Raw genomic sequence first — 27,500 nt, 5'->3', positions numbered from 1 at the left:
TAAAACAAACGGCCTATCATCATGTAACAGTGCTTGAATTTCACATTGTGTGGATGTTAACGTTATGAAATTGAGCAGACGGTGGATTCTGCCCAGTTTACATGTCCATGTGGGGCCTGTATGAGTAGCGCAACTGGGGACCAGTAAGTTTTGTCCTCGGGTTCCACGTATGTCCACCGGGGTTAGTGCTAAACATGGGGCCCATCTGGGTTGTACACTGCATACGGGGCCTAGATGGGACCCATGTGAGATTAGGGTAGGCTGTAACGATGGGGTCCATTCATGTACAAACCCACTCAGAGCTCATCCCCACCTGGAACCCACCTAGCCAACGTTCCACCCATGTGAGCCCAACATGAGCATGATGGCTGGGTGGTTGCCATTATACAGTATGTCATGTAATTCTACGTCAAATTGGCACTGGCATTAGACTGAGACTGAGTTTTGGTCACTCGACATCACAACTTACATTCAACCAGATAACATGATCTTGGTGGCAAACAGGGCTGGGGCTGTGCTCTGGAAACCTCACCATAAGTTTGGAACTGAAACACTATTTATTTATATTTCTGTATAATTCAGAGGTTGATACGTAAACAAAGTCAGAGTGGTAAAATAGTGTAGAAATAAAAATGGAAACAGAGGAACTACTTTGTCTTATAACACGCTGCTTGAACCACTCCACCTGCAGTGGGTTTCAAAAATACATTTTAGACCACCAGTAGATCTTTAAGCTTTAAGGCCTTTAAGCTTTGAGTCTTGAAGCTTATAAATGACATGTTTAAATCTTAATGACTAATAAAATTAAAGTAGTTACTACAATAATACAGAAATACTGGTTACTGAACATTACGTCTCAAGATATTTATAACTAAATTACTAAAGCCAAAGGTTCAGCTGGCTATGTTTAGTTTTAGGTTGATTTACACTCTACATGATTTCCTTATTTCCTCTGACCTTGCTCTTATTCCTCCTGCCAGGTGAACTTTACAGTGGACCAGATCCGTGCCATCATGGACAAGAAGTCCAACATCCGCAACATGTCTGTGATCGCACACGTAGACCATGGGAAGTCCACCCTGACCGACTCGCTGGTGTCCAAAGCCGGCATCATTGCGTCATCACGGGCCGGAGAGACTCGTTTTACCGACACGCGCAAGGACGAGCAGGAGCGCTGCATCACCATCAAATCCACGTAAGCAGAAAACCAGGGATAAGCAAAATGACCTGCTGTAAGATGTAATTTTCATACATTTATTAGGGTCATAACATATTTATGAAGGGTTATACCATATTTTAACCACATGCACAACATTTATGAACATATTTTGAAGGGTTATTTTGAAGTTTCTCAAGGTTATAACACATTTAAAACTTTTACAACATATCTTTGAAAAACTGTAATATATTTATGAAGGTTACAACACATGTATGCCACATTTATTAAGGTTACACATTGATGAATGACTATTGCACATGTAGGCTGTGAAGGTTTTTGAAGCCAGTGACTATAGAAAAAGACATGGACAGTGAAGCAACAACAGGTTTTGTGCCTCTGCTGGCTGGTTGCAGTATGATGTGTAGCTCCGCCCATCCCCATATGTTTTAATGACAAAACAGCCCATTTCCCAACTCAGTTCCCTCCTCTAACCTGTCTTTCCATCTCCAGTGTCTCCAAATTTCCAACAGCTAGTTTTCCCTGTGCTAATACTGGCACGTACATTATTTTCACTTCAAATCAGTTTTTAAACCATTACTCTGCTATATCATAAGAAGGCTTACGGGGTTACTTTTAGGAATAAAATTATTGAGACCTGTATGGCGCCCTTTCTGTTCATTACATGTAGCTGAGTAGCTGAGTTGTACTGAATCCTACATGAACTGCACTTTTACTGTTAAACCATTCCTCTTACTGGACAAACTGGGAATCCGGGGGGAAATCCACTCTGCTTAGGCCCTAAAAGCTTAGTGAAGATGGTCTGAGACACACAGTCTGGGAGAAGGGGGCAGGTCTACCAAATGAGTAGGTTAGTCTGCCTCTGGTCTCTACTGCACAGACTCTGGTTGTAAATTTGACAACATGGAGGTCAATTTTGACTTCTTTGGCTTCTCATAGAAGTGAAGGGAATGGAAACATGGCATCCATGTTTTCTACATTTCGTCATTGGTTGAATCACTATTGCACATTTATTTAAGGTTATAAAGCATGTATGTATTCTTACAACATTTATACCTGCTCAGTTGAGCTCTGTTGGAGATTTGTCAGCTTTAACCTGAAGAGCTGGCTGGTAATTTGACACAAACTCGAGTCAAGGGCGTTGAGTTGCATCTTGTCACTTTAGCTGAGATGTAAATGTTGGTGTGTTTTGTGCAGAGGACTGCACGCAACAGTCAGACCTTGAAACCTGAGGCCTTGTTCACACCCGGCATTAAGATTGGTCTCTGTTCACAACTGGTCACCTGGCATTTCCATGTGTCTTCAAGTTGTCTCAAGTGGCAACAAATGAAGGACAGAAAAAACCCATGCACCCATGAAAACAGATCTGCATTGAAAGCACCTTGCCAATTTGCCCATATTATAAAGTAGGAATGGGTTCTGGTGATCTTTACAATATGCTCAGAAACGTAGTAAGTTAAAATGTGTTTATATAGCACATTGGATAGCACATTAGAAACAGAACAATATGAATGACTGGACAGAAAGAATGAACTGTAAGCAAAAGCTATAAACACATGCTCAGTGTTAATGTTTAAGTCCATGCTGATTAAACATCAATATACACAGTTATGCAGTGGCATGAATTAATTAATGTGAGGATCCAGAGCAAGACAGCATCACATTGGGGCTGAATTGTTAAGCACTGGGACAGAACATTAGGAACATCTCAGTTCATTAGATAGAAAGAAAAAAAGAAAGGAAAAACAAAGGGTTTAAGAGGATTGTAGCAATTTTGTTGAGTTTACACAGCAGGAGAGCCTGAATTAGAGGGCAGGCAGGCAGCAGCATCCAACCAACACCAGCAACCGACTCCAACACCAGCATTGAGCTTGACAGCAGCGGGCAGCTCAGGACGTGGAGGAAGAAGGGACTTAGGAATGTATATAGTCTGGTGAAGGGCCTGTAAAGAAAGTAGTTTAGAAAGACTACATTAATGACCTGTTATCAGAGCAGTTCAGGAACAAAAGCACAGAAAAACAGTAGTCTGTAATGGGAGATTAACATGCAAGAAGCGATATATTTGTGACAAAAGTATATTGTGTATCACAATTACAGAATGTATCATACGATAACATATTGTTATATTTACCACCACTATTATAAACATGTTTTATGAGTGAACGAGTTTTCTGTTTTTTATTAATAATAGGGAGATTATAGTCTAGGACAATCAACCCTATTCTGCAGATAAAGCAGATGGATATCAGAGTGAAAACTGCAGGAGTATTCCTTTAACAACCAGTGAGCTCCCCAGTACAGGTGTTTTTGGAATGAGTCGCTTGTAAGTCAGCAGAACACAGTGTACGCTGAGAAGCTAAGGGCAGGGCTGGAATACCAAAACAGGGCTTGAGGCATCAAGCCAGCAAACCCAGCCAATTATCTCCAGCATGAGAACTGAGAAGATGCCGCAGACAACATCCAGAGTGAACAACTCATTCTGTAGGACACGTTCTGTAGATGTAGCAAAAATGATTACACATTTTTTACACAATGCATTTATCCATTTTTTCAGTTATTTGCATATAGTATAATTCCAGCCTGTAGTCCATCTGTTTCTCTGTATACTTTGTTAGCCTACTTTCACCCTGTTCTTCAATGCTCAGGACCTCACAAGACGTCAGTCTTACCACAGGGCAGGTGTTATTTAGGTGGTGGGTCAGTCATTCTCAGCACTGCAGTGACACTGACGTGGTGGTGGTGTGTTAGTGTGTGTCACGCTAATACAAGTGGATCAGACACAGCAGTGCTGCTGGAGTTTCTGAACACCTCAGCATCACTGAGAACAATCCACCAAACTGAAATATCCAGCCAACAGTGTCCAGTGGGCAGTGTCCTGTGACCACTGATGAAGGACTAGTGGATGACCAACACAAACGGTGTAGCAATAGATCAGAGCTTCTGTCTCTGACTTTACATCAACGTGGTGGACCAGCTAGGTAGGAGTGTTTAATAGAGTGGACAGTGAGTGGACACAGTGTTTAAACACTCCAGCAGCACTGCAATGTCTGATCCACTCAAACCACCAGCAGGTCAGTGTCACTACAGTGCTGAGAATGACCCACCACCCACACAGATGGACTACAGTCTGGAATTATAGAACTACACAGTGCTCCTATATGGTAAGTTCAGTCCAAACCAGGGATGATCATAATATTATGATATGACTATGTAGATAGGCTATAAATACACTATATGGACAAGTATTGGGACACAAAATCACAAAAAGCTCAGACTTTGAAATGCTAAAACCCTGCTGCTAACAGGCCCATATAAAAAAATCAAATACATTATTAATAAATATTTATCAAATAAATATTTAAATAAAATTAATTCAAGCATTTAACACTCTAGCTCATAAATGAAGCTGGGTAGTGCATTTTCTTAGCTGCTCAACTAAGTGTTTTCTCCCCCACAGGGCGATCTCCATGTACTATGAGCTGAGCGATAATGACTTGGCCTTTATTAAGCAGAGTAAGGACGGCTGTGGATTCCTCATCAACCTCATAGACTCACCTGGACATGTGGACTTTTCCTCAGAGGTGACAGCTGCCTTGCGGGTCACTGATGGAGCACTTGTGGTGGTGGACTGTGTGTCCGGTACGATCCAACCGCTCATATCACTACAGTCTGTGACCTGCCCTGATAGAGTTTGCCCTGGGCGAATCCCTGACAACATCTTAAAGGATGTTTACTTACCAAGCTATTGACCAAGCTGGTTTCAGATGGTCTAAGCTGGTACAGATACACCCTATGCTGGTAAGCTATCTGGTTAACCAGCTCTTGACCAGCATTTGAATTTGGTCATGCTGGTTGATTAGCTTGGTCACACTGACTAGCTTGGCCTACCAGCACAACCAAAATCAAATGCAACCTAACACTATGCTGGTCAAAAGCTTGTTAACCAGCTATTTTACCAGCATAGGGTGTGTATTTGCCTGGATGACCAGCTCTTCAACCAGCTTAACCATCAAAGACCAGCTTGGAACATCTGAAACCAGCTTGGTCATGCTAGTCCATGCTGGCTGTTTAGCTTGGTCAGGTTGTTCATGCTGGTAGACCAGCTAAACCATCAAAATGAAACTCAAACATGCCCTATGATGCTCTCAAGCTAAACTGGTTGACCAGCTTAACCATCTTAGGCTGGGTTACAATTTGCTATACAGTTTGAACTGCATCGAAATCAGATAAGTTGACTGTGGGTAGCTTGCGATGCCTTTTATAGCACGCAGGTCATAAAGTTACTGTTAGGTGACCTTTGCTATTATTTCTTTCGCAATCATACTTGGAACCCCCTAGCTGCCAAGGATCATAGGCAGTGGCCACTAAAGCCTGTTGGGTTAACCCCTAGAAGCCTGGGCTCATTATTAACTTATTAATTTAGAGGCTTATTATTCAATAACTATTACAAAGTATTCAATAACTATTATGAAGTATGATCTGTGAACTGTGGGTCCACACACAGGTCTTTAAAGTCCAGGGGAGTTTGTGCTGCCTGGCTAATCATTTGCACTCCCTCCTCAGGAGTGTGTGTGCAGACAGAGACGGTGTTGAGGCAGGCTATAGCAGAGCGCATCAAGCCTGTGCTGATGATGAATAAGATGGACCGGGCGCTGCTGGAGCTGCAGCTGGAGCCCGATGAGCTCTTCCAAACCTTCCAGCGCATAGTGGAAAACGTCAACGTCATCATCTCTACCTACGGAGAGGACGAGAGCGGACCCATGGGCAACATCATGGTGAGACGATCCCACGCTTGGGTTACTTTGCGTGAATTTGCATGAATCAGATGGTTTATTAGCCAATTACAACATCTAAGGACTTTGTTAGGGGCCGGTCAGAACAGTGCTGGGCAGTACTGTAGAGGCGTATGCAGCTTTAAAGGAATAGTTCTGCAAAAAATCTAAGTAACATGATTGATCACATGACCCAGATGCAGTCAATCACTCAAAGTAATTTCAAAATTTGAAGTTTGCTTCTTTAGTTTAGAACAGGAGATGCTAGGCTAGCTTTGCTAACAACCAGTGGACTTAGACTGTCACCAATCTCATGCTTGCAAATACCCACTCAAACTGCATCCAGATCTTTACTTATTTCACACAGACAAATCAGTGTGGCTTACTTTAGTCTATAAATGGTAAATGGACAAATGTATTGGGGCACTTGTTCATTTTTTTTTTCTTAGAAAAATGATCCTGCTTTTGTTGTAATAACTGTCTCTGCTGTCCATGGAAGGCAGCTAGATTGTTGAGTTTGTTGTGAGGATTTGATTGCATTCAGCATGATCACCAACCCGCTTCATCCCCAACTCCCATCCAAAAGTACTGGAGGGAGCACCAACCATCATTTCAGAGAGCACTGGGGGAGAATGATTTTATACCTCTCTAGCCTACACCTGGTATTAGCCATGGTGCCAATAGGTTCATGCCCATCTGCTCCAGAGAGTCTTTTATATATAAAATATATAAGATCTCTCTGTCTGTCTCTTTCTCTCAGATTGACCCAGTGATTGGTACAGTAGGCTTTGGGTCCGGCCTGCATGGTTGGGCCTTCACGCTGAAGCAGTTTGCTGAGATGTACGTGGCAAAGTTTGCTGCCAAAGGTGATGGGCAGCTGGGGCCTGTAGAGCGCAGTAAGAAGGTGGAGGACATGATGAAGAAACTGTGGGGGGACAGGTAACACACACATTCGCAGGGCAAGGACGTTTTTGCATTCCTGCTTCCTGTTTGAAAATTGCTTCACCCTAATCTGAGATTAGACATCTGAGATGTCATGTGATTTTAATCACAGGCCATCACTGCTTGTGTTAACCCATAGTTTTATAGATTTTCATTTATTTGAAGAAGACTTATACCCAGTAGAGCTTAGGTGTGCCATGTAAGGACAATTTGCCCTACTCTTCACCTGTCTCTCTCTCTCTCGCTCTCTCTCTCTCTCTCTCTCTCTCTCTCTCTCTCTTTCTTTCAGGTATTTTGATCCAGCCACTGGAAAGTTCAGTAAGACTGCCACTGGACCTGATGGGAAGAAGTTACCCCGTACGTTTGCTCAGCTCATCCTCGATCCAATTTTCAAAGTAAGTTGCATTATTACTACTACGACACATCCCTGGGGAAAGGGTGTGGCCACGGTGAGCTAGTAGTTAACACAGGTCATGAGTAAGCCAAATGTATTATATTATACACACCTGTCACCAAACACCAAGGCCTTACGAGAAACTGATGAGCCCTTTTAAGCACCACCTGGAGGACATTGCCTTAATCAGCTCCAGGTGTGTGGCATTAGGACAGGGCCTAGACTACTAAGGGGAATGGACCATGGTTCCCCTGCCTCCTTACTGCCCCACTACACATAGCATCTTAGTGATTGAATCAGTACATACTGGAGAAAGATAAACCATTTCAATAATCTTTTAGCTAATTTTAAATATGTTTGTGCTTGAAATGTGTTTCTATCAAATGCAAAATGTGGAATCTATTATTACAAATGACAAAATAATTATTACCAATATTAAACATGTTTAAATGCACTGCCCACCAGTATTAGTAGAAGTAGTTGTAAAGAAGCAGTCTTTTTTAGTGCTGTTGGAAAAAAATCCCAGGTGGCTCCTTGTGAAGCTGCTTGAGAGACCGCCAAGATTGTGTAAAGCAGCATCAAGGCAAACTCTGCAAACTCAAGGCAAGTAGTGACCAGACTCTGGCATTGATACATCTTGTCATTGTTGCTTTTTTTTTTACCAGGTATTTGATGCTATCATGAACTTTAGGAAGGAGGAGACAGCTAAGCTGATAGAGAAGTTGGACATTAAACTGGACCAGGAGGACAAGGACAAGGAGGGGAAGCCGCTGCTGAAGGCCGTGATGCGGCGCTGGCTACCTGCCGGAGATGCTTTACTGCAGATGATCACCATCCACTTGCCCTCGCCTGTCACTGCCCAGAGATACCGCTGTGAGCTGCTTTACGAGGGGCCTGGGGACGATGAGGCTGCCATGGGTATGACTCTGAATTGCTAATATTGATGTTCATGTTATGTTCTGTGTTGGGATGTGAGTAGTGTCTAATATGATGCTACTGTAAATAGTGTGCTTAAAGCTGCCCTGGATTGAAAATCTTCAAGTAATGACTTTACGTAATGAGAGGTTGGTAGCGAAAGCCTTTTAGTGGGTAAACACAACGTCTACTTTGAGAGAATACAGAAGCAGGGCTAAAAAGGCTAAACATTAATACTAGGCCGACCAAAGCCAGGGCCGGTGCAGTTATCTTGTGTGCGGGAGCCTGTGGAGCAGCTAAAAGCTAACGCTAACCAACGGAATCAACCATCAGTCCAACGGAAGCAAGGACTGATGCATTTTCGTGCATGGGAGCCTATGAAGCTAATGCTAGGACTGCCGAAGCAATGACGGATGCAGTTGTTCAGCCGCTTGGGAGCCTCTGGAGTGGCTAAAAGCTAAAGCTAGCTGACCAAAGCAAGCACTTGGTTATTTAAAGTGCGGGAGCCTCTGCAGCAGGTAACATCTAATGATAGCCGACCAAAGCAAGAACTGATGCACTTATTGTAAAGTGATGGCTGTGAATGTGTGAAGGTGTGTATGTGTAGTAGTTGTTGTAGTTATTGGATTTCAGTGGGCTTGGACAGAATGGTGGAATCTTCCAGACACAGTCTGATGTGTATTTTCTGTCTCTTTGCTCAGGAATTAAGAACTGTGACCCTAAAGCTCCTCTGATGATGTACATCTCTAAGATGGTGCCTACCTCTGACAAAGGCAGATTCTATGCGTTTGGACGCGTCTTCTCTGGCTGTGTGTCCACTGGGCTGAAAGTGCGGATTATGGGGCCAAACTTCACTCCAGGAAAGAAAGAAGACCTTTACCTCAAACCCATTCAGAGGTCAGTAATTCAAAAACCTCTGTTTTAAAGCTTTTTCCCAGTAGAAGTGGTCATCATCTATTACATAGTTATTACTCCTCTGTCCTCCTGGCAGGACCATCCTGATGATGGGGCGCTATGTGGAGCCCATTGAGGACGTGCCCTGTGGAAACATTGTTGGCCTGGTGGGAGTGGACCAGTTCCTGGTCAAAACAGGCACCATCACCACGTATGAACAGGCGCATAACATGCGGGTGATGAAGTTCAGCGTCAGCCCCGTGGTGCGTGTGGCCGTGGAGGCCAAAAACCCCGCTGACCTGCCCAAACTGGTGGAGGGCCTGAAGCGTCTGGCCAAGTCAGACCCCATGGTGCAGTGCATCATCGAGGAATCGGGGGAGCACATTATCGCTGGAGCCGGAGAACTGCACCTGGAGATCTGTCTGAAGGACCTGGAAGAGGACCACGCCTGCATTCCACTCAAGGTAGAGAGGACAGAGATATAGTTTTTGAGGTGGAGGTGGGTTTCGGGATGGTGCACAGAGTATGGGCAGTGTAGTTTATTCTGGTAGAAGAAACTTTCACTTAAAACAAGGTGGGAGAGCTCCAGGGACCTGGAGGGGTTGTGGCTTCTATCCATGATCTGTTCTCTGCCTGTTGGTGGTGTTCTCCCCATATTTGGGGGGGTTTCCTCCGCGTCCTCCTGTCTATTGGGAGAACACACCGAGCCAAATGCCCACCGCAGCTTCAGCTTTCTGTTCTTGGCTGACAGATGTGGAACCTGCCATGGTCTCCTGTTGTTTCTTCCCTGTTCCTGTATGGGTTTCCTATGGGTACTCTGGTTTACGCCCACCTCCCACACGTGGATTGGTTATGCAGAATCGCCACTAGGTTTGTGTCATCCTGCGATGGATTGGTGCCCTGTCCAGGGGGTTTCCTCACGATTCTGAGTAGGCTCTGGATCCTGGTGATGCTGACCAGGAAGAAAACCCAGTCCAGGAGTGTTCAGGGTATGATGGGAAGGAAAACATTCAAATGTGTAGGACAGGGGTACTCCAGGAGTACTCCAAATGTATAAAAATACAACAGTATGTCCATATTTTTCTTTTAAATTAACTGCAGGTGTCTTATAATGTAGTCTTGTTTTTATTAGAAGGAACAGGGGAGGATAATGAAGGTGGATGCTATGTATGTTAATAGCCACTAGATGGTGGTGTTTACCGAAATATTTTTAAAGGAAAATATCATAATTTATTGACTGTTTCTATTCATTTAAACATTGCCATTACCAATGTGATTCCAGAGAAGCTACATATTATATTTTACTTATGATTTTATAGCGGTTAAAATTGTAATATTGAAGTCTTAATCTTGAATAAAGTTAGTATTATACATAAAGGTATTAAAAATCGGTTTACATGTAATTTGGCTCTGGAAAATGCTGTAAATTGTCCTGACTGGAACATTTAACCTCTGTTATTTCCTCTTAACTCAACTCGCTTTCCCCCTACAGAAATCAGACCCAGTTGTGTCGTACAGAGAGACTGTGAGTGAGGAGTCAGATCAGATGTGTCTGTCCAAATCTCCAAACAAGCACAACCGTCTGTACATGAAGGCCCGACCCTTCCCTGATGGCCTGGCCGAGGACGTAGAGAAAGGGGATGTAACGGCCAGGCAGGAGCTGAAGGCCCGCGCTCGCTACCTCGCTGACAAGTACGAGTGGGAAGTGACGGAGGCTCGCAAAATCTGGTGTTTTGGGCCAGACGGGAATGGACCCAACATCCTGGTGGACGTGACCAAGGGTGTGCAGTACCTCAATGAGATCAAAGACAGCGTGGTGGCCGGCTTCCAGTGGGCCACCAAAGAGGTGAAATAGATGTTGCAGAGATCACACATTCACTGTCACCTTCAGTAATAGTATTAGTTCTTTGAGGACCTTTTAGGGGTTCTTTAGTTTGAAACTGTGGAGGAACCTCTTAAGGTGCTTTGAGGAACCTTCAGGGAACCCCTTTCTTCTTAAAGGTTTCTCAAAGCACCTTAAGAGGCTCCTCTATAGTTTTAGGGGAAGAACCTCCATTTTTGGGGTCTGAACTTTGCGTCTTTGCGAGTTTTAAATAATAATAATAAGTGATTAAATAAGTGATCCCATCAGCCATAACATTAGTACCACAATACCACAATAATATGAGTAGGCTCCTCTAATGCAGCCACAACAGCATTGACTCCACAAGACTCGCCAGTTCACTGGTTGTCCTTTCTTAAAACATTTTTGACCACTGCATACCAGGAACACCCCACAAGACCTGCCTGATGTTTTGGAGATGTTCTGACCCAATCAGTTGTCTAGAACATCACAGTTTGGTTCTTGTCAAAGTGGCTCAGTTTTTTATGCTTGTCCATTTTTCCTGCTTTTAACATCATCAACTTCACCTTAAAGAACTGACTGTTCACTTGCTGCCTAATATATCCACCCCTTGACAGATGCCTCTTCACTGAAGATGATCATTTTGCATTTTGCCTAATGTTTGCCTACTAATTTTTTGGCTGATCAGTGCCAAGTGCTAATTGGTGAGGTATAAATTTAATCTACATGTCTCAAATAAGTCTTTAATATCGGGAAAAGCGAGTGGCCTCACTTCTTCATATTGCCTTCAGACAAAGCAAAGGGTACCCTGCCCCCAAGTGGCGCAACAGGTTAAGACACATGAACTGAGAGAATGTTCTCACTGTAGCAGGGGTTCAAACCCCAGCCAGTGTTTCTTGATTACACTGTCAGGTCTGTGATGAAAATTCATGCACCACGCTGATGGACAACCCTACCATTGTATCTGAGACCTGCACAGATAATCCATTTTAAAATTAAAAAAAAATTTAGATTAAAAATTAAAAAATGTTCAGGATGAATCTGGAGCTGGAGATGTACTTAAGAAGTGCTTTGCTTTCTCCTGGAGACGTTCTTAAGATGTTCCTCTTCCTTTTTTTAAAGGAATCTGACTGTTCCTGCATTACAAATCTGTAGTTTGAGTGGTGACATTTGCTTTGCTGTTGCAGCAGTTTATACTTCAGCACAGTGCCCCCTACAGGCACAATGGTGAAAATAGGAGAAATACCTTTTAGGGCTGTATTCCAGTGGTGCATATTGTGATACACCTCGCCCACATTATTTCATATATATTAAAATAATTTACTTTTGTTGAATTATACAGCATAAATACACTGTATGTCCAAATGTTTGTGGACACCCCTTCTAATGAACACCATTAGCTACTTTAAGCTGCTTCCATTGCTGACATAGATGAGCAAATGCACACACACAGCTTGTCTAGTCCTTATAGAGACACACTGCCAATAGAATAGGACTCTTTGGAGCAGATATACATGAACCTGTTGGCACCGTGCCTAATGCCAGTTGTGGACTAGAGAGGTAAAAGCACCCTCTAGCATTGAGCTGTGGAGCAGTGGATCTGTGTTCTCTGGAATGATGGATGGTGCTCCATCCAAAACTTGGGATGAGTTGGAGAGATTCATCTGCATTTGCATATTGGTTCCTTTTTGGATAGCAGTGATAATTATGAGAACAGTTAGCCAGTGCTGAATGGTGCTACCCAGGTGCTTTAGGTGTGTTATGGTTGATGTTGCTGTATAAATTACCTTTCATGTTTATACTTGTCTCCTCTTTTCTGTCTGCAGGGGGCGCTGTGTGAGGAGAACATGCGGGCTATTCGCTTTGACATCCACGACGTGACGCTGCACGCTGATGCAATCCACCGTGGTGGGGGTCAGATCATTCCTACTGCCCGCAGGGTGCTATACGCAAGCCAGCTGACTGCTGAACCCAGGCTCATGGAGCCCATCTACCTGGTGGAGATCCAGGTCAGTGTCTGTGATCATGCCAAGTGAACATGTAAACAATAAACACTTAAATGAATTTGACCCACAGTGGGAAGTCCTTGAGTCCCTAAAAATAGCACTAGTAACTAGTTCTCCCTATGGCTTTTCTATAGTGACCAATCTCTAGTAATCAGTGCTTTCTATGAAATCCTTATAGTACCAATCCCAAGTAATGAGTGCTTTCTATGAAATCCTTGTAGTTACCAATCTCTAGTAATCAGTGCTTTCTGTTAATTCTCTAGTTACCAGTGCTTTCTATGAAATCCTTATTTTTATCAATTTCTAGTAATCAGTGCTTTCTGTTAATTCTCTAGTTACCAGTGCTTTCTATGAAATCCTTATTACCAATTTCTAGTAATCAGTGCTTTCTGTGAACCCTCTAGTGTTACAGGTATCTAGTAATCAGTGCTTTCAGTGTAGTTACTGGCCTCTATTACCAGAGATTTCTGGAAAAGGTCTGTAGTAACCAGTCTCTATTACCCGTGTTATTTTATGAAATCCCTATAGTTAGGAGTCATTTGTAATCACTGCTTTCTATGAAACCTTTATATTACCAATCCCTAGTGGCCAGTGCTTTATGTTAAAATCTGTATATATAGTGCCTTCTGTGTCCATATTGTTGCTCTGTATTATTAGTACTCCCAGTAACGTTACATGACTATAATAACCAGTGTTTTATGTGGATTATGTGGATTACATTTATTACTAACTGGTGTACTCCATTAAACATACATAATGGTCCTTAGTTAGGGTTTTATATGAAGTCTGTAGTAACTAGGTCCACCTTGTCCTTTCTATCAAGTCTGTAATTACTAATCCCCGTAAATTAGTGTAATCTTTGGAATTCCTAGTAACAAGATACTAATCCCTAGAAATGTTTGCTTTCTATGGAGTTCCTAGAAACAAGCACCCGTTTCTTCATAACTAATGAGACCTGTGGATCTCCGTTTAGCCCTTAGGCAGGTTTAGTGCTCACTTCACTAATCCAGTAACAGTACTACCAGTTTCTTTTCTTTCCAGCTGTAATAGTGGTAGAAATATTGATGCGGTGTTTTGGCACATTGTTTTAAAGTCGACTGATTTGTCTTACCAGTGCCCAGAGCAGGTGGTGGGGGGGATCTATGGTGTGCTGAACAGGAAGAGAGGGCATGTGTTCGAGGAGTCGCAGGTCATGGGCACACCCATGTTTGTCGTCAAGGCCTATCTACCGGTGAACGAGTCCTTTGGTGAGTGCCATGCATGTGCTGTGGGGATCGCTGGTGTCCTTAAAATGGTAACATGAGGTCCTTCAATTTTTTCTGTCTGCAGGTTTCACAGCTGACCTGCGCTCCAACACAGGTGGTCAGGCCTTTCCTCAGTGTGTATTTGACCACTGGCAGATTCTTCAGGGTGACCCCAAAGACCTCACCTCCAAACCTTTCCAGATCGTTGCAGAGATACGCAAACGCAAAGGCCTGAAAGAGGGAATCCCCCCGCTCGACAACTTCCTGGACAAGTTATAGAGGACAGCAACTACACCTTTCCCTCTTTACTTCCCCCTCCACCTCCCCCTCCCCCTCACCACTCCTCCACCTCTCTCTCCCTATTCCTCTTCCCTTTTCCTCTCTCACACTGCACACTCCTCCCTTCCTCCACTTCCTTCCTCCCCTCCATCTTCCAAGTGCAGCAATGAGGGCAGGACTGTACATAGCACTGAAGCACCATGACACATTTCCACAATGGAAACACGTACTGTGGCACATTACAAAGCTGTCGCTTAAAGAGCTTGTAAATCTTAACTAAAAACTATAAATAAAAACATTATGGTCACTAGGAGGTGGATTTCTTGTTGATTTCTTGAGAATTAATGAGAATGCAAATCACTGACCATCCCAGTGTTTCTTATTCTGTACATCTGCAGTGCAGCAGATAATGCATATTTTCTTCTAATTTAAAAGCAATCATTTTAGATTAGACATCGGTTAGACTTGTTCCAAATGCTGCATTTTACAAGCACCATTAAGTGCAAGAAACCTTAAGGGCACTAGGTTTAGGACAGGACTAAGAGTCTTATTTCAGGCACAAATCCAAAGAACTTAATAGCAGATACAAACCAGGTTTATTTATAATGCTACTTATTATGCAGCCTTACAACAACCCTCACCCAGAAAATTAAATAGACCACCAAGGGGGAAAGAAAAGAGGGGAGGAAAAAATCTTGTGCACAGTTCAGGTTCAAAGCCCCTCCCTTACATTCATAACCAGGTCATTACAAACATTTTCAGTTCCAGGTAAAATGAGTAACACTTGCATATGCATGTATCAGCCATTGTTTAGAAGCATTTACATAAGAGATGAAGTCAGTACTTTACAGTTTTATCCCGGTTAGAAAGAAATGAACCCCCTGTTTCGTCCCTCGCCAAAGAACGGCACAGAAATCGCTCTAAAGGTTCTAAACAGGAACCCGTTAAGCTACATGAACAATTAATGATCAAACAGTCCCTTAAACCTAGTCCGTTCCATGCTGCATGGTGTTGAGATCGTCTGTCAGTTTAATAATACTATAAATGGGATGGAAGATGTTATTAAAAAGATGCGCAATAAAGGCTTTGTCCGGTTGGGGGGGGCGTCACTAAATAGCATTCAATGAACAGAGGCCAATTAGGCCAAAAATGCCTGTCAATCTTGCTGGTAGTACTTGCTGGTCTCAAATACCAGGATTTATTTTGCTGAATAAATAATAATAAATGCAAAAAAAAATGGACAAAGACTGTGTTGGGCATCTCTAGACCATCTATAAAGTTTCACATTCTTCAGGTGAACTACAAGACATCAACAGACGTTTCAACAGCTGGACATGTATAGATCTACTCTAACGGATGTGTCTGCAGTCGTCTAGATGATCCCTCACGTTGAAGTAAGTCACCACTGAGATGAAGGTTTGATAGGCACAGCTAAAGCAGAGGGTGGAGACTCCTCCCAGTGCATGCTAGTTCACACAACAGTCTAATGTAGCCTACAGAACTGCATGCATAGCTTTGGATGATTCGGGACAGTTTTGCCTCAGAATCCACATGAGACCGATCTAGTCAAGCTCCACCCACAAATGCTCCTGCAAAGGTTCTTCCATAGCAGCTGTCGTGTTGAGGCTCGGTGGCTTTTACAGAAAATTGGTTGGCATTAGAAGTAAAGTATCATTATAGCATAGACCCATTTTTCTTAGCCTTGGTCCTGGCCCTTTTCTCTGGTCCACACCTGTTAGTGGTTTCCCTGCTTTAACACTCCAACTGCAACTCTGGACTTGAAGGACTGAAGCAGGGGAAGCAATGAATGTGCAGGGCAGAGTAAATCCAGAACCAGGGTTGAGAAAACTGGCCTACACGACTAGTTCCTGTAGAAAAGCTTTCTAAAGAGATCTAAAGAGAACAACATTGTGCTGGTCATGCCCATCAAATACAGAGGCAGACAAACGTTTGGGCATCCTGGTCAACATTTTAAGCGGTATTACTGTATTATTTTAGTTTTGTAAGATTTTGGAGTGAAAAGGAGAACCATGCAAAAGTTGACTTTTTTTACTAAGGCCCCAAGGCAGTGTTTGGGCAAGATGATGCAAATTTCAAAGCTTCAGAAATCAATCATGTGGCTAATAATGGCTAAAAAAAAGAAAAAGAAAGAATAGCCAGGCAAAGGTTTGAGCACCCTAACAGATTTGAGCCATTTGCCAAGGCCCCAAGGCAGTGATTGGGCAAGGTGATGCAAATTTCAAAGCTTCATAAATAGACTAAGGACTCCATGGAGCAATGGGTTCCTCTAAAGAAGCTGTCTAGCACCCTCAAAATGCTCATAACGGATGAAACAAAGCAGGAGAAAGCTGTAGGAAGACGTGTTTTCAGGTAGGTGTTTGCCATTTCTTAAATACAATTACAAACTGAGAAGTTTTAACAGGAATGGTGGAGGTCCAGTTGAGGTCTGGAAGATCAAGAAAACAACAGGAAACCTCCGTCTGAAACTCAAGCTGAAGCCGATTTGCCATGTCACTCTCAGTCCCCCAATGTGATTACTGAAAACCTGTGGGTAGACCTTAAAAGTGCCATGATGCAAATTGGTCCAAGAATCGTACAGAAGTAAAAGCTCTTTGCAGGAAGAATGGGCAAGCATTCCCAAAACAAACAAACAAACATTGAAAAATGTTTTAACTTTTAAATAAATCATTTATAAGCCTATATATGCCACATATAGGGTGTCTAAACTTTTGCTTCAGGCACTTTTAATTTTTTTTTTTTTGTAATTTTATAAAAGATGGAAATAAAATTATTATTTTACTTGCCAATAGGGGTGTTACTAAGTACTGACCATTAAGGGTGCCAAAACTTTTGCTTTGGCCCTTACATTTTTGAAAAATCTTGCTTAAAAGTATGAAATAAATAATTCATAACATTCATAATTTAACTTGAATTTTGGAAATCAGATTATCTATTACTCATCTAATCTTTCAAACAACAGAAATAAATGACCAGGAGTGCCTAAACTTTTGCATGCCACTGTATACTAGCATTAAGGCAAAACGTAATTCCTCACTTGAACGAGATTCTTTTGCCAGCTTGCAAAAACAGTTGCAAAGTTGGATGGGTTTCCTTTAAAACCTGCCCAACTCTGGAACAGCGGTCACGAAACAATGCACCATTAGTGGGCGGAGCATGGCTAGGTCAATTGAGCGCGAGCTTCAATAAAGAGGCACTCTACTCAAGCACAATGTTTTGGCACAGAAGGTGAGGGAACCTGACGACACAGGGTTCCCTAGTGTTTTAAAATAGCTTCATTCTTTAAACTTCACTTCGCTGGCTGCCACAAGTGGGCGCAATGGAGTTGTGAACATACTGCCAATCCAGTTTGAATGACACTCCATCCACAAGGGAGATGCAGGTTGTTTTAGTTAGAGGAAAGCGTGCATTTATGCCCGAGTCAAACACTTTAACTCGTGCCGAAATTAGCTAGAAGTCATAAAAACAGTTCTCCTCTCCTGTTAAATAACTCCTAGCCAATTAAAAAGTGACATGTTTAACTTGTTTACAGTCTGCAGGCTCCAATACATCAACACTGGAGCAAGCACGCTCCTTCTCAACAGTCCCCATTTTTATGTCTCAGTCATTGTTACATAAGTAGATTAGCTCTGCTCCCACTTTTAATGGAAGTCTTAGGAGGAGGTGGGCGCTGTGTCTATGTGGCGCTGCCATCCACAACGTTGCTCACCAATCACAGTTCTTCCAATCAGTCATAGTGCATTAGACAAAATAGGAAGTCCACCAGTGAGCCTTTTCTCAAGCCCAAAAGGAACCCCTACTCCTGGGAATCAGGGGGGAAAAAAGTCAAAAGGTCACTATGTGTAGAAGATGACCTCAGGGATCTGTCCATCCTCCACGGAAGTGCCATTGTTGTTGCCAGCTGCGTAGCAGAAGGTGAAGCAGGTTTTGGTGCCGGATCCTGAGGACTCGTGGGTGACCTTCCTCATGCCTTTGGTACCATAATGAGAGTCTGGACCCTGAAAGAGCATTTTATATTTAATATTTTAATAATTTTTAATTGGTTAAATATAATAAAATGTCAATTTCATAACATTTCAGAGTAATACTGATTTGATATTTATATTTCACTCAGCTGCTTCACACATTGTAGATTTGATCAAACTTTACTTATTTTTTTTTGTGTGTGTGGGGGGGGGGTGTTAGGGATTTTTATCTTTTATGACTTTTATTGTTGTTGGCTGTGTGCGAACTGCGACTCTATTTCGTTGCATTCTATGCAATGACAACCAAAGAATCCAGGATGCGAACGCTCATCCATGTACTATTCAACTGCACACTAAAACAACAGGTGGCACATGCGTTGAAAGCCCTACCTTCAGGGTAGCGCAGGCTGTGTAGTTTACATTGGGAAGAATCTCCACTGGCTCTTTAAACATGACCCTGAAGGTGTTAGCAGACCCGTCACAACTGAAACCCGTGTCATTCTGACCAAGGATTGTGTTACTGTCTGTGTGAATGATCTGAGGAAAAGACATTAAAAACAGTTAACAGTCGCCTTACGAATACATTATACATCACGCCTAAAAATCCTTGTATCTCCAAAACAGCACCTGCATAGGAGACGTAAAAAACCTTCATAACTTTAAATGCAACTTTATTGGTCCATTGATCGCGAAATTGAGACAATTCAGAATATGTTAAAATGAAAACGGTAAAATGGTGATTACAAGGTTTTTGAGGGACAGAGATGATTTTTTAGACACACTTCATTCATTCACTGTATCTGGAATAATCTATAATCTAAACACTACTGCAATCTGTCTGGTCACTTGTAAACATGCACACATGCTAGACTGTACCTGTATGTTGACCTGATAGTCTGTGGGCCCATGTATGGAACCATACAGTCCAAAACCCACAACAAATATTCTGCGGTTTACTGTGAACCTGCGAGACAGCGAGAAAAAAAAAAAAAGAGAAGAGGGGCATGATGTATTAGAGATATTTGCAAACTCTAAACAAACAGTAAAAGCAAGTCAATATTCCTCAATTTTAAACATCCTGTCAGTGCAGGTCTCAGAAAATAATCGATGCATCCATCAGCACATCAGAGTGGTGCATGATCTCTCATCATAGACCAGAAAGCACTGCCAAGCAATCAGTGATACAATAATCTTGTCAAAATGTTAAGAATAATGTTTCGTCTTCACTTTGAGGTCTTTGGAGTCAGACAGTTCATCTTGTCCTCACTTAACCACTCAGCAGCTCTGGAATTCCAACCATTCCAACTCTGGAATACCCCCGCATAGTAATGGAGGACATTGTTCACATCCCATGTTTATTAAATGTAATAAATTCAAGTCTATGGGTACAGCATGTACTATTCAATGTCTATACTACATGCAAAGTTTTTTCATAAAATGCAAATCTCTGTAAATCCTTTGGTGTCTTTGGGGACTAATTTTGGTGTCTTTTTGTGCATGATTTAGAATCTTCTTGTCAAATCCTCACAGAAATGCTAAATGCCTTAAATGTAAAATGCTCCAAAACCTTGTAGAAAGCCTTCTTTGGCCAAGCGAAGCAATTACTTCAACAAAAGCAGTTTAATACCCTTGAGTTTGGACAACAACTAATGAGCAGATTTCCCAATACTTCTGTCCATATACTGTACATCATCTCCACAACAGTAGTGCACATACTGTTAAATGTGGTAATTAGATTAATCTTACAGCCAATAACGAGGTATTTATAAGGTGTATTGATCAGCTCAGACCACTGTCTAGCAAGTGAGGGAGTGAATGTGTGTGTGTGTGTATGCCCTCACCGGATCCGGTCACTGGTTCCACTATAACCCCAGCGGCTCTCCACTTGGCCGAAGCGTGTGATGCTACACTCTTTCCCACGCAGGCAGCAACGTGGTCGGTCGATGAACTCCACGCGTGGCTTGGGGTTCACTGTGAAGTGCAGGAACAGGCTGACCACCTCGCGGTCCGTCAGGATGCCTGACTGCGCTGGACCTACACGCAGCGACATTCAAACACATTTACACCACTAGAGGAGGAAAACGTGCATGGATTAATGACAGGCTGAGGCAACCCAGTGGTTCCCAATCCTGGAACCCACTGCCATGCACAACAAACCCAGTTATTCAACCCCACTGAGCTAATGAACCATCAAGCATGACTTGAAACGTGTGTCAGAGCAGGGAAAGCATGAGCACCCCTGTGCAGGGGGGGTGGGGTGGGGTGGGTCCCCATGGCTGGGATTGAGAACGACTGGGTGTAACCCAAGAGTGACTGGCATGGTGCGGTGTACCTGCGGCAAACTCCTCTATGGTCATTAAAGGGAAGCGGATGAGGGTGAGGGCTTTACCCAACACGCGTCTCTTGTTCTCAGGTGTGGGTTGAAGCTGCTGACGGTGGGCCTCGGCCTCAGCCCAGCGCACTGCGGCACCAAACAAGCGCACCTCCCGCACCCCCAGCGTGTCCCGCTCCAACACAGCGACTAGCGTGTCTGGGGGAAGAAAAAGTTTAATGCTTAAAAAGTCTCATAAGAGAAACAAGGCAACTACATGCATGTCCAAATATGTGTGGACACCCCTTCTAATGAATGCATTCAGCTCTTTTAAGATGCACCCATTGCTGGCGAGACAAATAGCCATATGCACACACACAGCTTGTCTAGTCCCTGTAGAAAAGTACTGGCAATAGAATAGGACTCTCTGGGGCAAATAAACATGAACCTGTTGGCACAATGCCTCCTAATGCCAGCTGTGAGCTAGACGGGTATAAGTGGAACGGTGTTCTCTGGAATGATGGCTGATGCTCCACCCAATATTTCTGGGATGAGTTGGGGATGAGGTGGGGTGGTGATCATCCAACGTCCTGACCTCACCAACGCTCTTGTTGCTGAACGCAATCAAATCCTCACAGGAATGCAGCAATAGATAATCGTCTACTGTCATCTTTTTCCTACTCCTCCATACAGAATTCCTATTGTGTGATGTCTCAGCTTCCGTCTTTGAACAGATGGTCTGACGCTTTCCTCTTATCTCCACTGATACAATAAAGAATTCTTACTGGATTCTATAATGGAAGAGCCTGCCAGGGCCTACTGCAGCAAAGCAGCCCCAAACCACACCTCCATCCCCATGCTTCACAGCTGCTATGAGGTTCTAAATACATAAACAAACCAACTCTCCAGTGCTTGTTGTTTAAGAGTTCCTGGTCTTTGTCGAGATGTTCTCTGACTAACTTTAGTCTTGTCCTGATTTTTTTCTTGTCTTGATTTTTTTTTTTTTGAAAGCAGGGGTGTCCAAACCTTTTCCTCACAAGAAATACTTATGAAGCTCCCCCACCCCACCATACATACCCAGATCTATATCTGTAAAGCCCTCTGCAGCCAAAGCATCACCAGTGTTCTTATCAATGTTCTCAAGGCACAGACTAGCCAGCTGGGGTTCGTCAAAGAGCCGCGCCTGGAAAATGAAAAGCCATTAATTCAACAGAATAACATTCACCTCATCAACAATACACAGTGACAGTGACTGGGACAAATAGTTGCCTACAAAGCTGATGACGGCTCCCAACATGAGATAAACACTCAACCCTAATGCAAATGCGCTTTCTTTGCATCATAATTTCATAAAAAGTATCTGACTCCAGTGCACTGCTGGTATCCGACTAATCTTTTTATTATCTTTGTTTAGTTTGTGTAAGAACTTTCAGGGTGACAGTTGTGTACAACTACAGCAATAATAAACATACAGTGAGACTTGAACAACAGTGTTAGGAACACAACACAAAAGATCAACGAGTTACACTAGAAGACACTACATTTAAAACCACCATCCATACATCTGCTCGTACCATTCTGTGGAAGAGAAACTAACACCAGAGCATCCTTACTCAGAGAAATTTCTCGGTTATGAAACTCCAATGCTTGTGAGACTCCCTTTCACAAAATAGTAGGAGCAGACGTATAGATGTACAGGTGGATGTTTGAAATTTGGTGCCTTCAACCATAGACGTTGTGTTGTGTTTGAAAGCTACTTAAAGCCATGCTTTTAATAGCTGTGTTGGAATGCTGGCTTAGCACAGCTTGCCACTTTCTGATCTGTGTCCTCAGCAGTAGCCTATATCTGACTTTTACTGAGACATAGGGATGTTGGTAAAAGTCTGGGAGAGATCCATGCCTGTGTTAGGAGCATGAAGGCATTGTCAGCGCGCAGGTTCTTCTTGAGGAACTCCACACAGTGGGCCTCCAGGGCTGGGACTGCATACTTTTTTGCTGTGTACAGAGTGGTCATCACGGTTTCAGGCCCGATCTGGACCTCGTCAGAGTACAGGAACCTTGAAAGCATTTTCAAGTGTTACAATCCAATACAACTTCTTATGAGCAATAATCATGAGACTGTTTACATCTAGCATCAACATGCGTTTTTATTGACTGGATCATATTCTGTTCGGATTACGAGGAAACACTGTGATTGTATTACTCAAACCACATTCAGAAGTGGACAGAGACAGCTTTTGATCATGCCCAACACAAATGTAAATGGTGGACAGCGTTCATCTCTGAACACAATGACATATGCGTCACAGCTTTCCACATATTCAGTCTTAATATTCACAAACAAACTTCTGCCAATCATTCATGAAACAATTACGGGTAATCTGTATTACAGAAACCTGGCAAAGTTCTTTCCAATCAGTCTTGAGTTCAAAGAATTCTCTAGACAGTAGTGGGGGATGCTGATCATTGCAGAAGTCACAGAAGCAGCAAGACAACGCTTTCTACTTTGTCAGTGTAAACGATTTGCTGCCTATTTTAATTAGATTGTTTTTGTATTTTACCGGATATAATCAGGGATGTCCCAATCTGCCCCAGTAAATTTAGATCGGGCCGATCCAGGCATATTTTTAATGGATCAGGTATCAGCTATTTTAATGCCTTTTAAACGCCATCCAGCGTCCTCAAGACGTCAGAACCCGTTTAGAACCAAATGGAGGGTAATGCTAATGCTAATACACACACCTTAGAAACCTGGATCTCATCTGACCACACTGGAGACACATTTTAGCAAGTATAAATGGAATACAGCCAAAGTACAGCCACATTTGATCAGGATAGGAAAAAAAAAAACATTTTAATGCAAATAGTTAATACGTTTCATACGCCCCAAACATCTTAAATGGTATAGAGCAATGTCTCACTTGAGCAAGGCCAGGAAAGCAGCAGGTTCAACATCAGGCAGCTCTATTTCGGTCGAGGTGGTTGCCATGCCACCGTTAAACATGGCATCAAATACAGCACTGCCGACTGCCAACACAAACCTAGCAAAAGAATAACAGACATGAAAAAACGCCAACAGTTTTAGTCTGATTACTATCATGCCTATGATGTAGAGCTGGGCAACATGGCGATGTTTTATCATATTGTGATCAATTTTGTTATTGTGATGGACAATATGCTTTTCAAAGCATATCGAGGATGCTTAAATGCGAAGTGCTTAATAAACACTGATCAGCTGCAGGTTTCATTACAAACAGTGTAATTAGACTGATTTGATTTGATAAAATTCAGCAGATGTTGAAATAAATAAAAAAAAAGTATCTGAATAGCAGTTTGTAAGAATCCATCACTGCTGATGTATTTATTCTGAGAGTATGTGGATTGTGATAAATATTGTGAAAAATGTCTTTAAATATCGTGATTCAGTATTTTTACCACATCGCCCAGCCCTACTATCAGGACTGCAGAGTCACTGCTGAATACGTCCATACGTCAGCATGATTACGCTAATTACCTTAAAGAGCCCATAACCATAATCTTTCTTTTGTTTACTTTTTTCTACTAATGACATTTGTGGAATGTTTCTTTATCCCTTAAGAATAAATAAAGACTTTTTATAGATTTTTATTACAATGCCATTGACAAACATACAGTACTTAAATGATCTCTGGCCTAATTGGCTGTTCTGCACAGAAGCACTATAAAAGGAGGAGACAGTTCACTGGGTGAAATATGACTGGAATGACTGAGCTTTGCTGCAAGGATTTTTTTATTATTATTATTATTATTATTATTATAGTGCCACATTCACAAAGCAGTCCAGCCTGAAGGACTTCTCACATCTTAAACATAAATGAGTCTATAAACTGCTGTAAAAAGATCTGTAAATGTCTTTCTAGGTGTGATATCATATATAGAAACTATGGGATTTAAGATGGGTTCCTTTAACAATATTTTTCCAGGTTTTTTTTTTTTTTTTTTACACCATATACAAGACAAACTAATGCTTATATTTATTTATTTATTTATTCAATTATTATCCACCCCCCTCCCCTAAATCAAATGGGCCCTTAAAAGGTCGTTTAACATCTGCATGCTGACATTCAGGAAATAAGGAAGCAGACACACAATGACTTAATGACACTTAATAATCTCAGCAAAAGAAGAACATTTAAGCATTTTTGCAAACTTTTCTGATTAAAAACAACTTTGTTTTCTGAAGAAAATGCACGTTAATTAAAACAAACATTGCTTAGTTAGTGATGACTATGTTAGTTAAGACTAAATAACAACAACAACAACAACAACAGTAACACGACAATCCAAAACAACACACTGGCTCTATTATAAGGTCTAGCCAGCGTTAGTTGGTTAGTTAGTAAGCAGACATATTGCTTTACAGAATCAGGGTCCCAATAACAAACAGGTCATTAGAGATCCGTGAGCCCGTTATCGTTACCTGTGTGCAGGTATCCGCTGTACCCCGAGTCCTTTCCCCACCAGAAAATGAACGTCGCTCAGAACCTCGTTATTGAAGAGGAAGGCGAACCGCTCCTTCACGGTGCTCTTCGTCGCCTGCCAGTTATAGACGGGTTCTCGGTAAACAAGAACCGCAGCTGCAGCCGGAGTTCCCGAAGAAAGCGACGAGTGTGTGGCCGGTGCCGCTGCTGCGGGCGGTGAATTCCCGATCGAGCCTAGCATGTTGGTAGCTACGCCAGCCATGGAGCCTCCGACCGCCCCAGCCACAGCGGTGCCCTGAGCCGCGGCCTGCGGAAAAGCGTTCCTCATGTTCGGCGGCAGCCCTGACGCGACACCGGTGCTCTCAGGGCCACTAGGCCCCGACTGGGGGTTCGAGCGTCTCCCTGCACTCTGCGAACCTCCAGCCGTCCCGGCGGACCCTCCCGCGTTATTTGTAGCCAAAGTGTACGGGCTGTTGCTCGGCTGGCTGTTCCCCAGAGGTCCCGGAGGGGAGAAGTTTAAGCACGGTGCCCTGCCGCTGTTGTCTCCCGCAGCCATCTTGGAGCTGAAGTTCTCCGCGGCGATGTGGTGCGGAAAACAAACCGCACACAGCAGCAGCATCCTTCCTGCCAGCGGGGGCAGGTTTAATCCGGATTCACACACACGGAAGGGGGGTTATTAACATATTAAACAGATTTATTAGAAAAGGTTTATCAGTTTAGTTTAAAAATGATATATCAGATTAGCCAGTTCTTAAAATCATCTGTTCGACGTGGACGTTAGTAAGAGCACGATAAAGCGATAAAGCATTAACTTTACCATAAGGGCTTTTTTTTATTATTACAGTGAAATCAAACCAGTTAAAAAATGTCATCAAAAATCATTTTTAATTCATTTGCATTCATATTGCAAATAGGGATATATAATATGTCAAAATTGTATTGCCTTAAATAGTACCTGCATTGGACTAATTCCAATTGCATTTATATGTGACCAATATTTTAAACTTAAATTTGAGTAATTCCAGCAGAGCAGGTGGGTTTGATGATGGTGTTTTACTTAAACATAGTTTTTGTTAATTTTATGCAGTGCTGAACTGCGACCATCAGACCTGGGCCTTCGGTTCAGGTCAATAAAATGAGGTAAAGACTATTGCTATTGTCTGCTAGCCTCTCTGTGGGATTCTAGTAACACGTTAGCACCCTGCTAGTTAATGGTAATAAAGTTATATTTTGGCTGTTAAACACACACAAGCCTGGCTGTCTGTGTTTCAAAATGAACTAAAATGACTGTAGTACTTTAAAGCAGTGTGTAAATACAAACAGCATCTCATCAAATAAAAATGAACTAAAATTACAGACATTTTTTCCCAATTCCCAGAAATCCTTAGACATTCTCTGAAGGCTTAGAAAGTCCTGAGGGTTCCCCACTGATTTTACTGCTTTTGTAACCGTATAGAAATAAATTTCTGTCTAAATGCTGCCATTTCTCACCCTCAAAATGAAGACGTGATATATCGCCCAGTCCAAATGTAATACCCAGGCAAAACGTTAAAAATAACTAAGGCCTTTAGTAACAAGCAAAACTTATTCTGAACAAGTACATCATTCGCTAGCTATCTTTAACAGGGCTGTGAGTCCTGCAGGCTTAGAATAACACTTCTGACTGCAAGCCAAGGTTGTGGGCCTTCGATCTTCTCAAACTTAGGAAAACCTCCGCAGCAGCAACCGACAGCTCCATCCGGAGAGCACACAAATAGAGAAGCAACAGGAATCATACAAGCACATACAAGTACCACATACTGTACACAGAGTACAGTATGTGGTACTCCTAATTAATGGTAAATTAAGCTACTATAAGGTGCAGCCCTTGCTGACACAAGCACACGCACAGGTTATGTAATCTCCATATTAAAAAGTACTGTGAACATTCCCAATTCCAAACCTCACCTAGAGGGGTATAAAGCCCCCCAGTACTGGTCTGGTGAGCAGTGGAACTGCGTTTGTGCAGTGACTGAGCTCCACTTGACACCTTTGGGATGAGTTGAGTTGAGGAGAGGCGTTTGTGATCGAGAACTAATTACCCAACATCAGCACCTGACCTGACTGCTGCTCTTGTGACTGAAAGCAATCAAATACTCACAGCAAAGTTCCCAGATCTGTTTTAAAGACTTTCCAGAAAATTAGAGAGTTTCTGCAGCAGAGGACAGCAAACTGAAAGAGGATGTAACAGTATGTATATTTACACACTATATGGACAAAAGTATTGGGACACCTGCTCAT

General features: G+C 42.6%; 2 protein-coding genes across 2 annotated transcripts in view; one reads left to right on the top strand and one right to left on the bottom strand.

Annotated features, from left to right (window-relative positions):
* eef2b (eukaryotic translation elongation factor 2b) overlaps positions 1-14,776 on the top strand; it is a 16,362-nt gene extending 1,586 nt beyond the window's left edge. The window contains exons 2-13 of the mRNA XM_072668568.1: positions 981-1,195; positions 4,635-4,816; positions 5,741-5,952; positions 6,710-6,888; positions 7,181-7,286; positions 7,951-8,203; positions 8,902-9,097; positions 9,192-9,558; positions 10,587-10,940; positions 12,764-12,946; positions 14,058-14,190; positions 14,273-14,776. Of these exons, the coding sequence (XP_072524669.1) occupies positions 981-1,195; positions 4,635-4,816; positions 5,741-5,952; positions 6,710-6,888; positions 7,181-7,286; positions 7,951-8,203; positions 8,902-9,097; positions 9,192-9,558; positions 10,587-10,940; positions 12,764-12,946; positions 14,058-14,190; positions 14,273-14,466 (2,574 nt within the window). The 3' untranslated portion in view covers positions 14,467-14,776. The remainder of the gene's footprint in view (positions 1-980; positions 1,196-4,634; positions 4,817-5,740; positions 5,953-6,709; positions 6,889-7,180; positions 7,287-7,950; positions 8,204-8,901; positions 9,098-9,191; positions 9,559-10,586; positions 10,941-12,763; positions 12,947-14,057; positions 14,191-14,272) is intronic.
* A 267-nt stretch (positions 14,777-15,043) lies between these two features.
* btbd2b (BTB (POZ) domain containing 2b) lies at positions 15,044-25,841 on the bottom strand. Its single transcript, XM_072668758.1, has 9 exons — positions 25,220-25,841; positions 23,682-23,801; positions 22,661-22,817; positions 21,838-21,943; positions 20,782-20,979; positions 20,291-20,483; positions 19,326-19,413; positions 18,840-18,986; positions 15,044-18,482 (listed from the first exon to the last, which is right to left on the bottom strand). Exons 1-9 carry the CDS (start codon positions 25,837-25,839, stop codon positions 18,321-18,323), a joined length of 1,791 nt encoding a protein of 596 aa, XP_072524859.1. The 5' UTR covers positions 25,840-25,841; the 3' UTR covers positions 15,044-18,320.
* Positions 25,842-27,500: the final 1,659 nt, after the last annotated feature.

The sequence above is a fragment of the Salminus brasiliensis genome, chromosome 23 (genome assembly GCF_030463535.1).
Source record: "Salminus brasiliensis chromosome 23, fSalBra1.hap2, whole genome shotgun sequence".
In the NCBI taxonomy this organism is placed as follows: Eukaryota; Metazoa; Chordata; class Actinopteri; order Characiformes; family Bryconidae; genus Salminus; species Salminus brasiliensis.
Note: the sequence above shows the minus strand (reverse complement) of the source record. Positions and strands in the feature narration are given on the sequence as shown.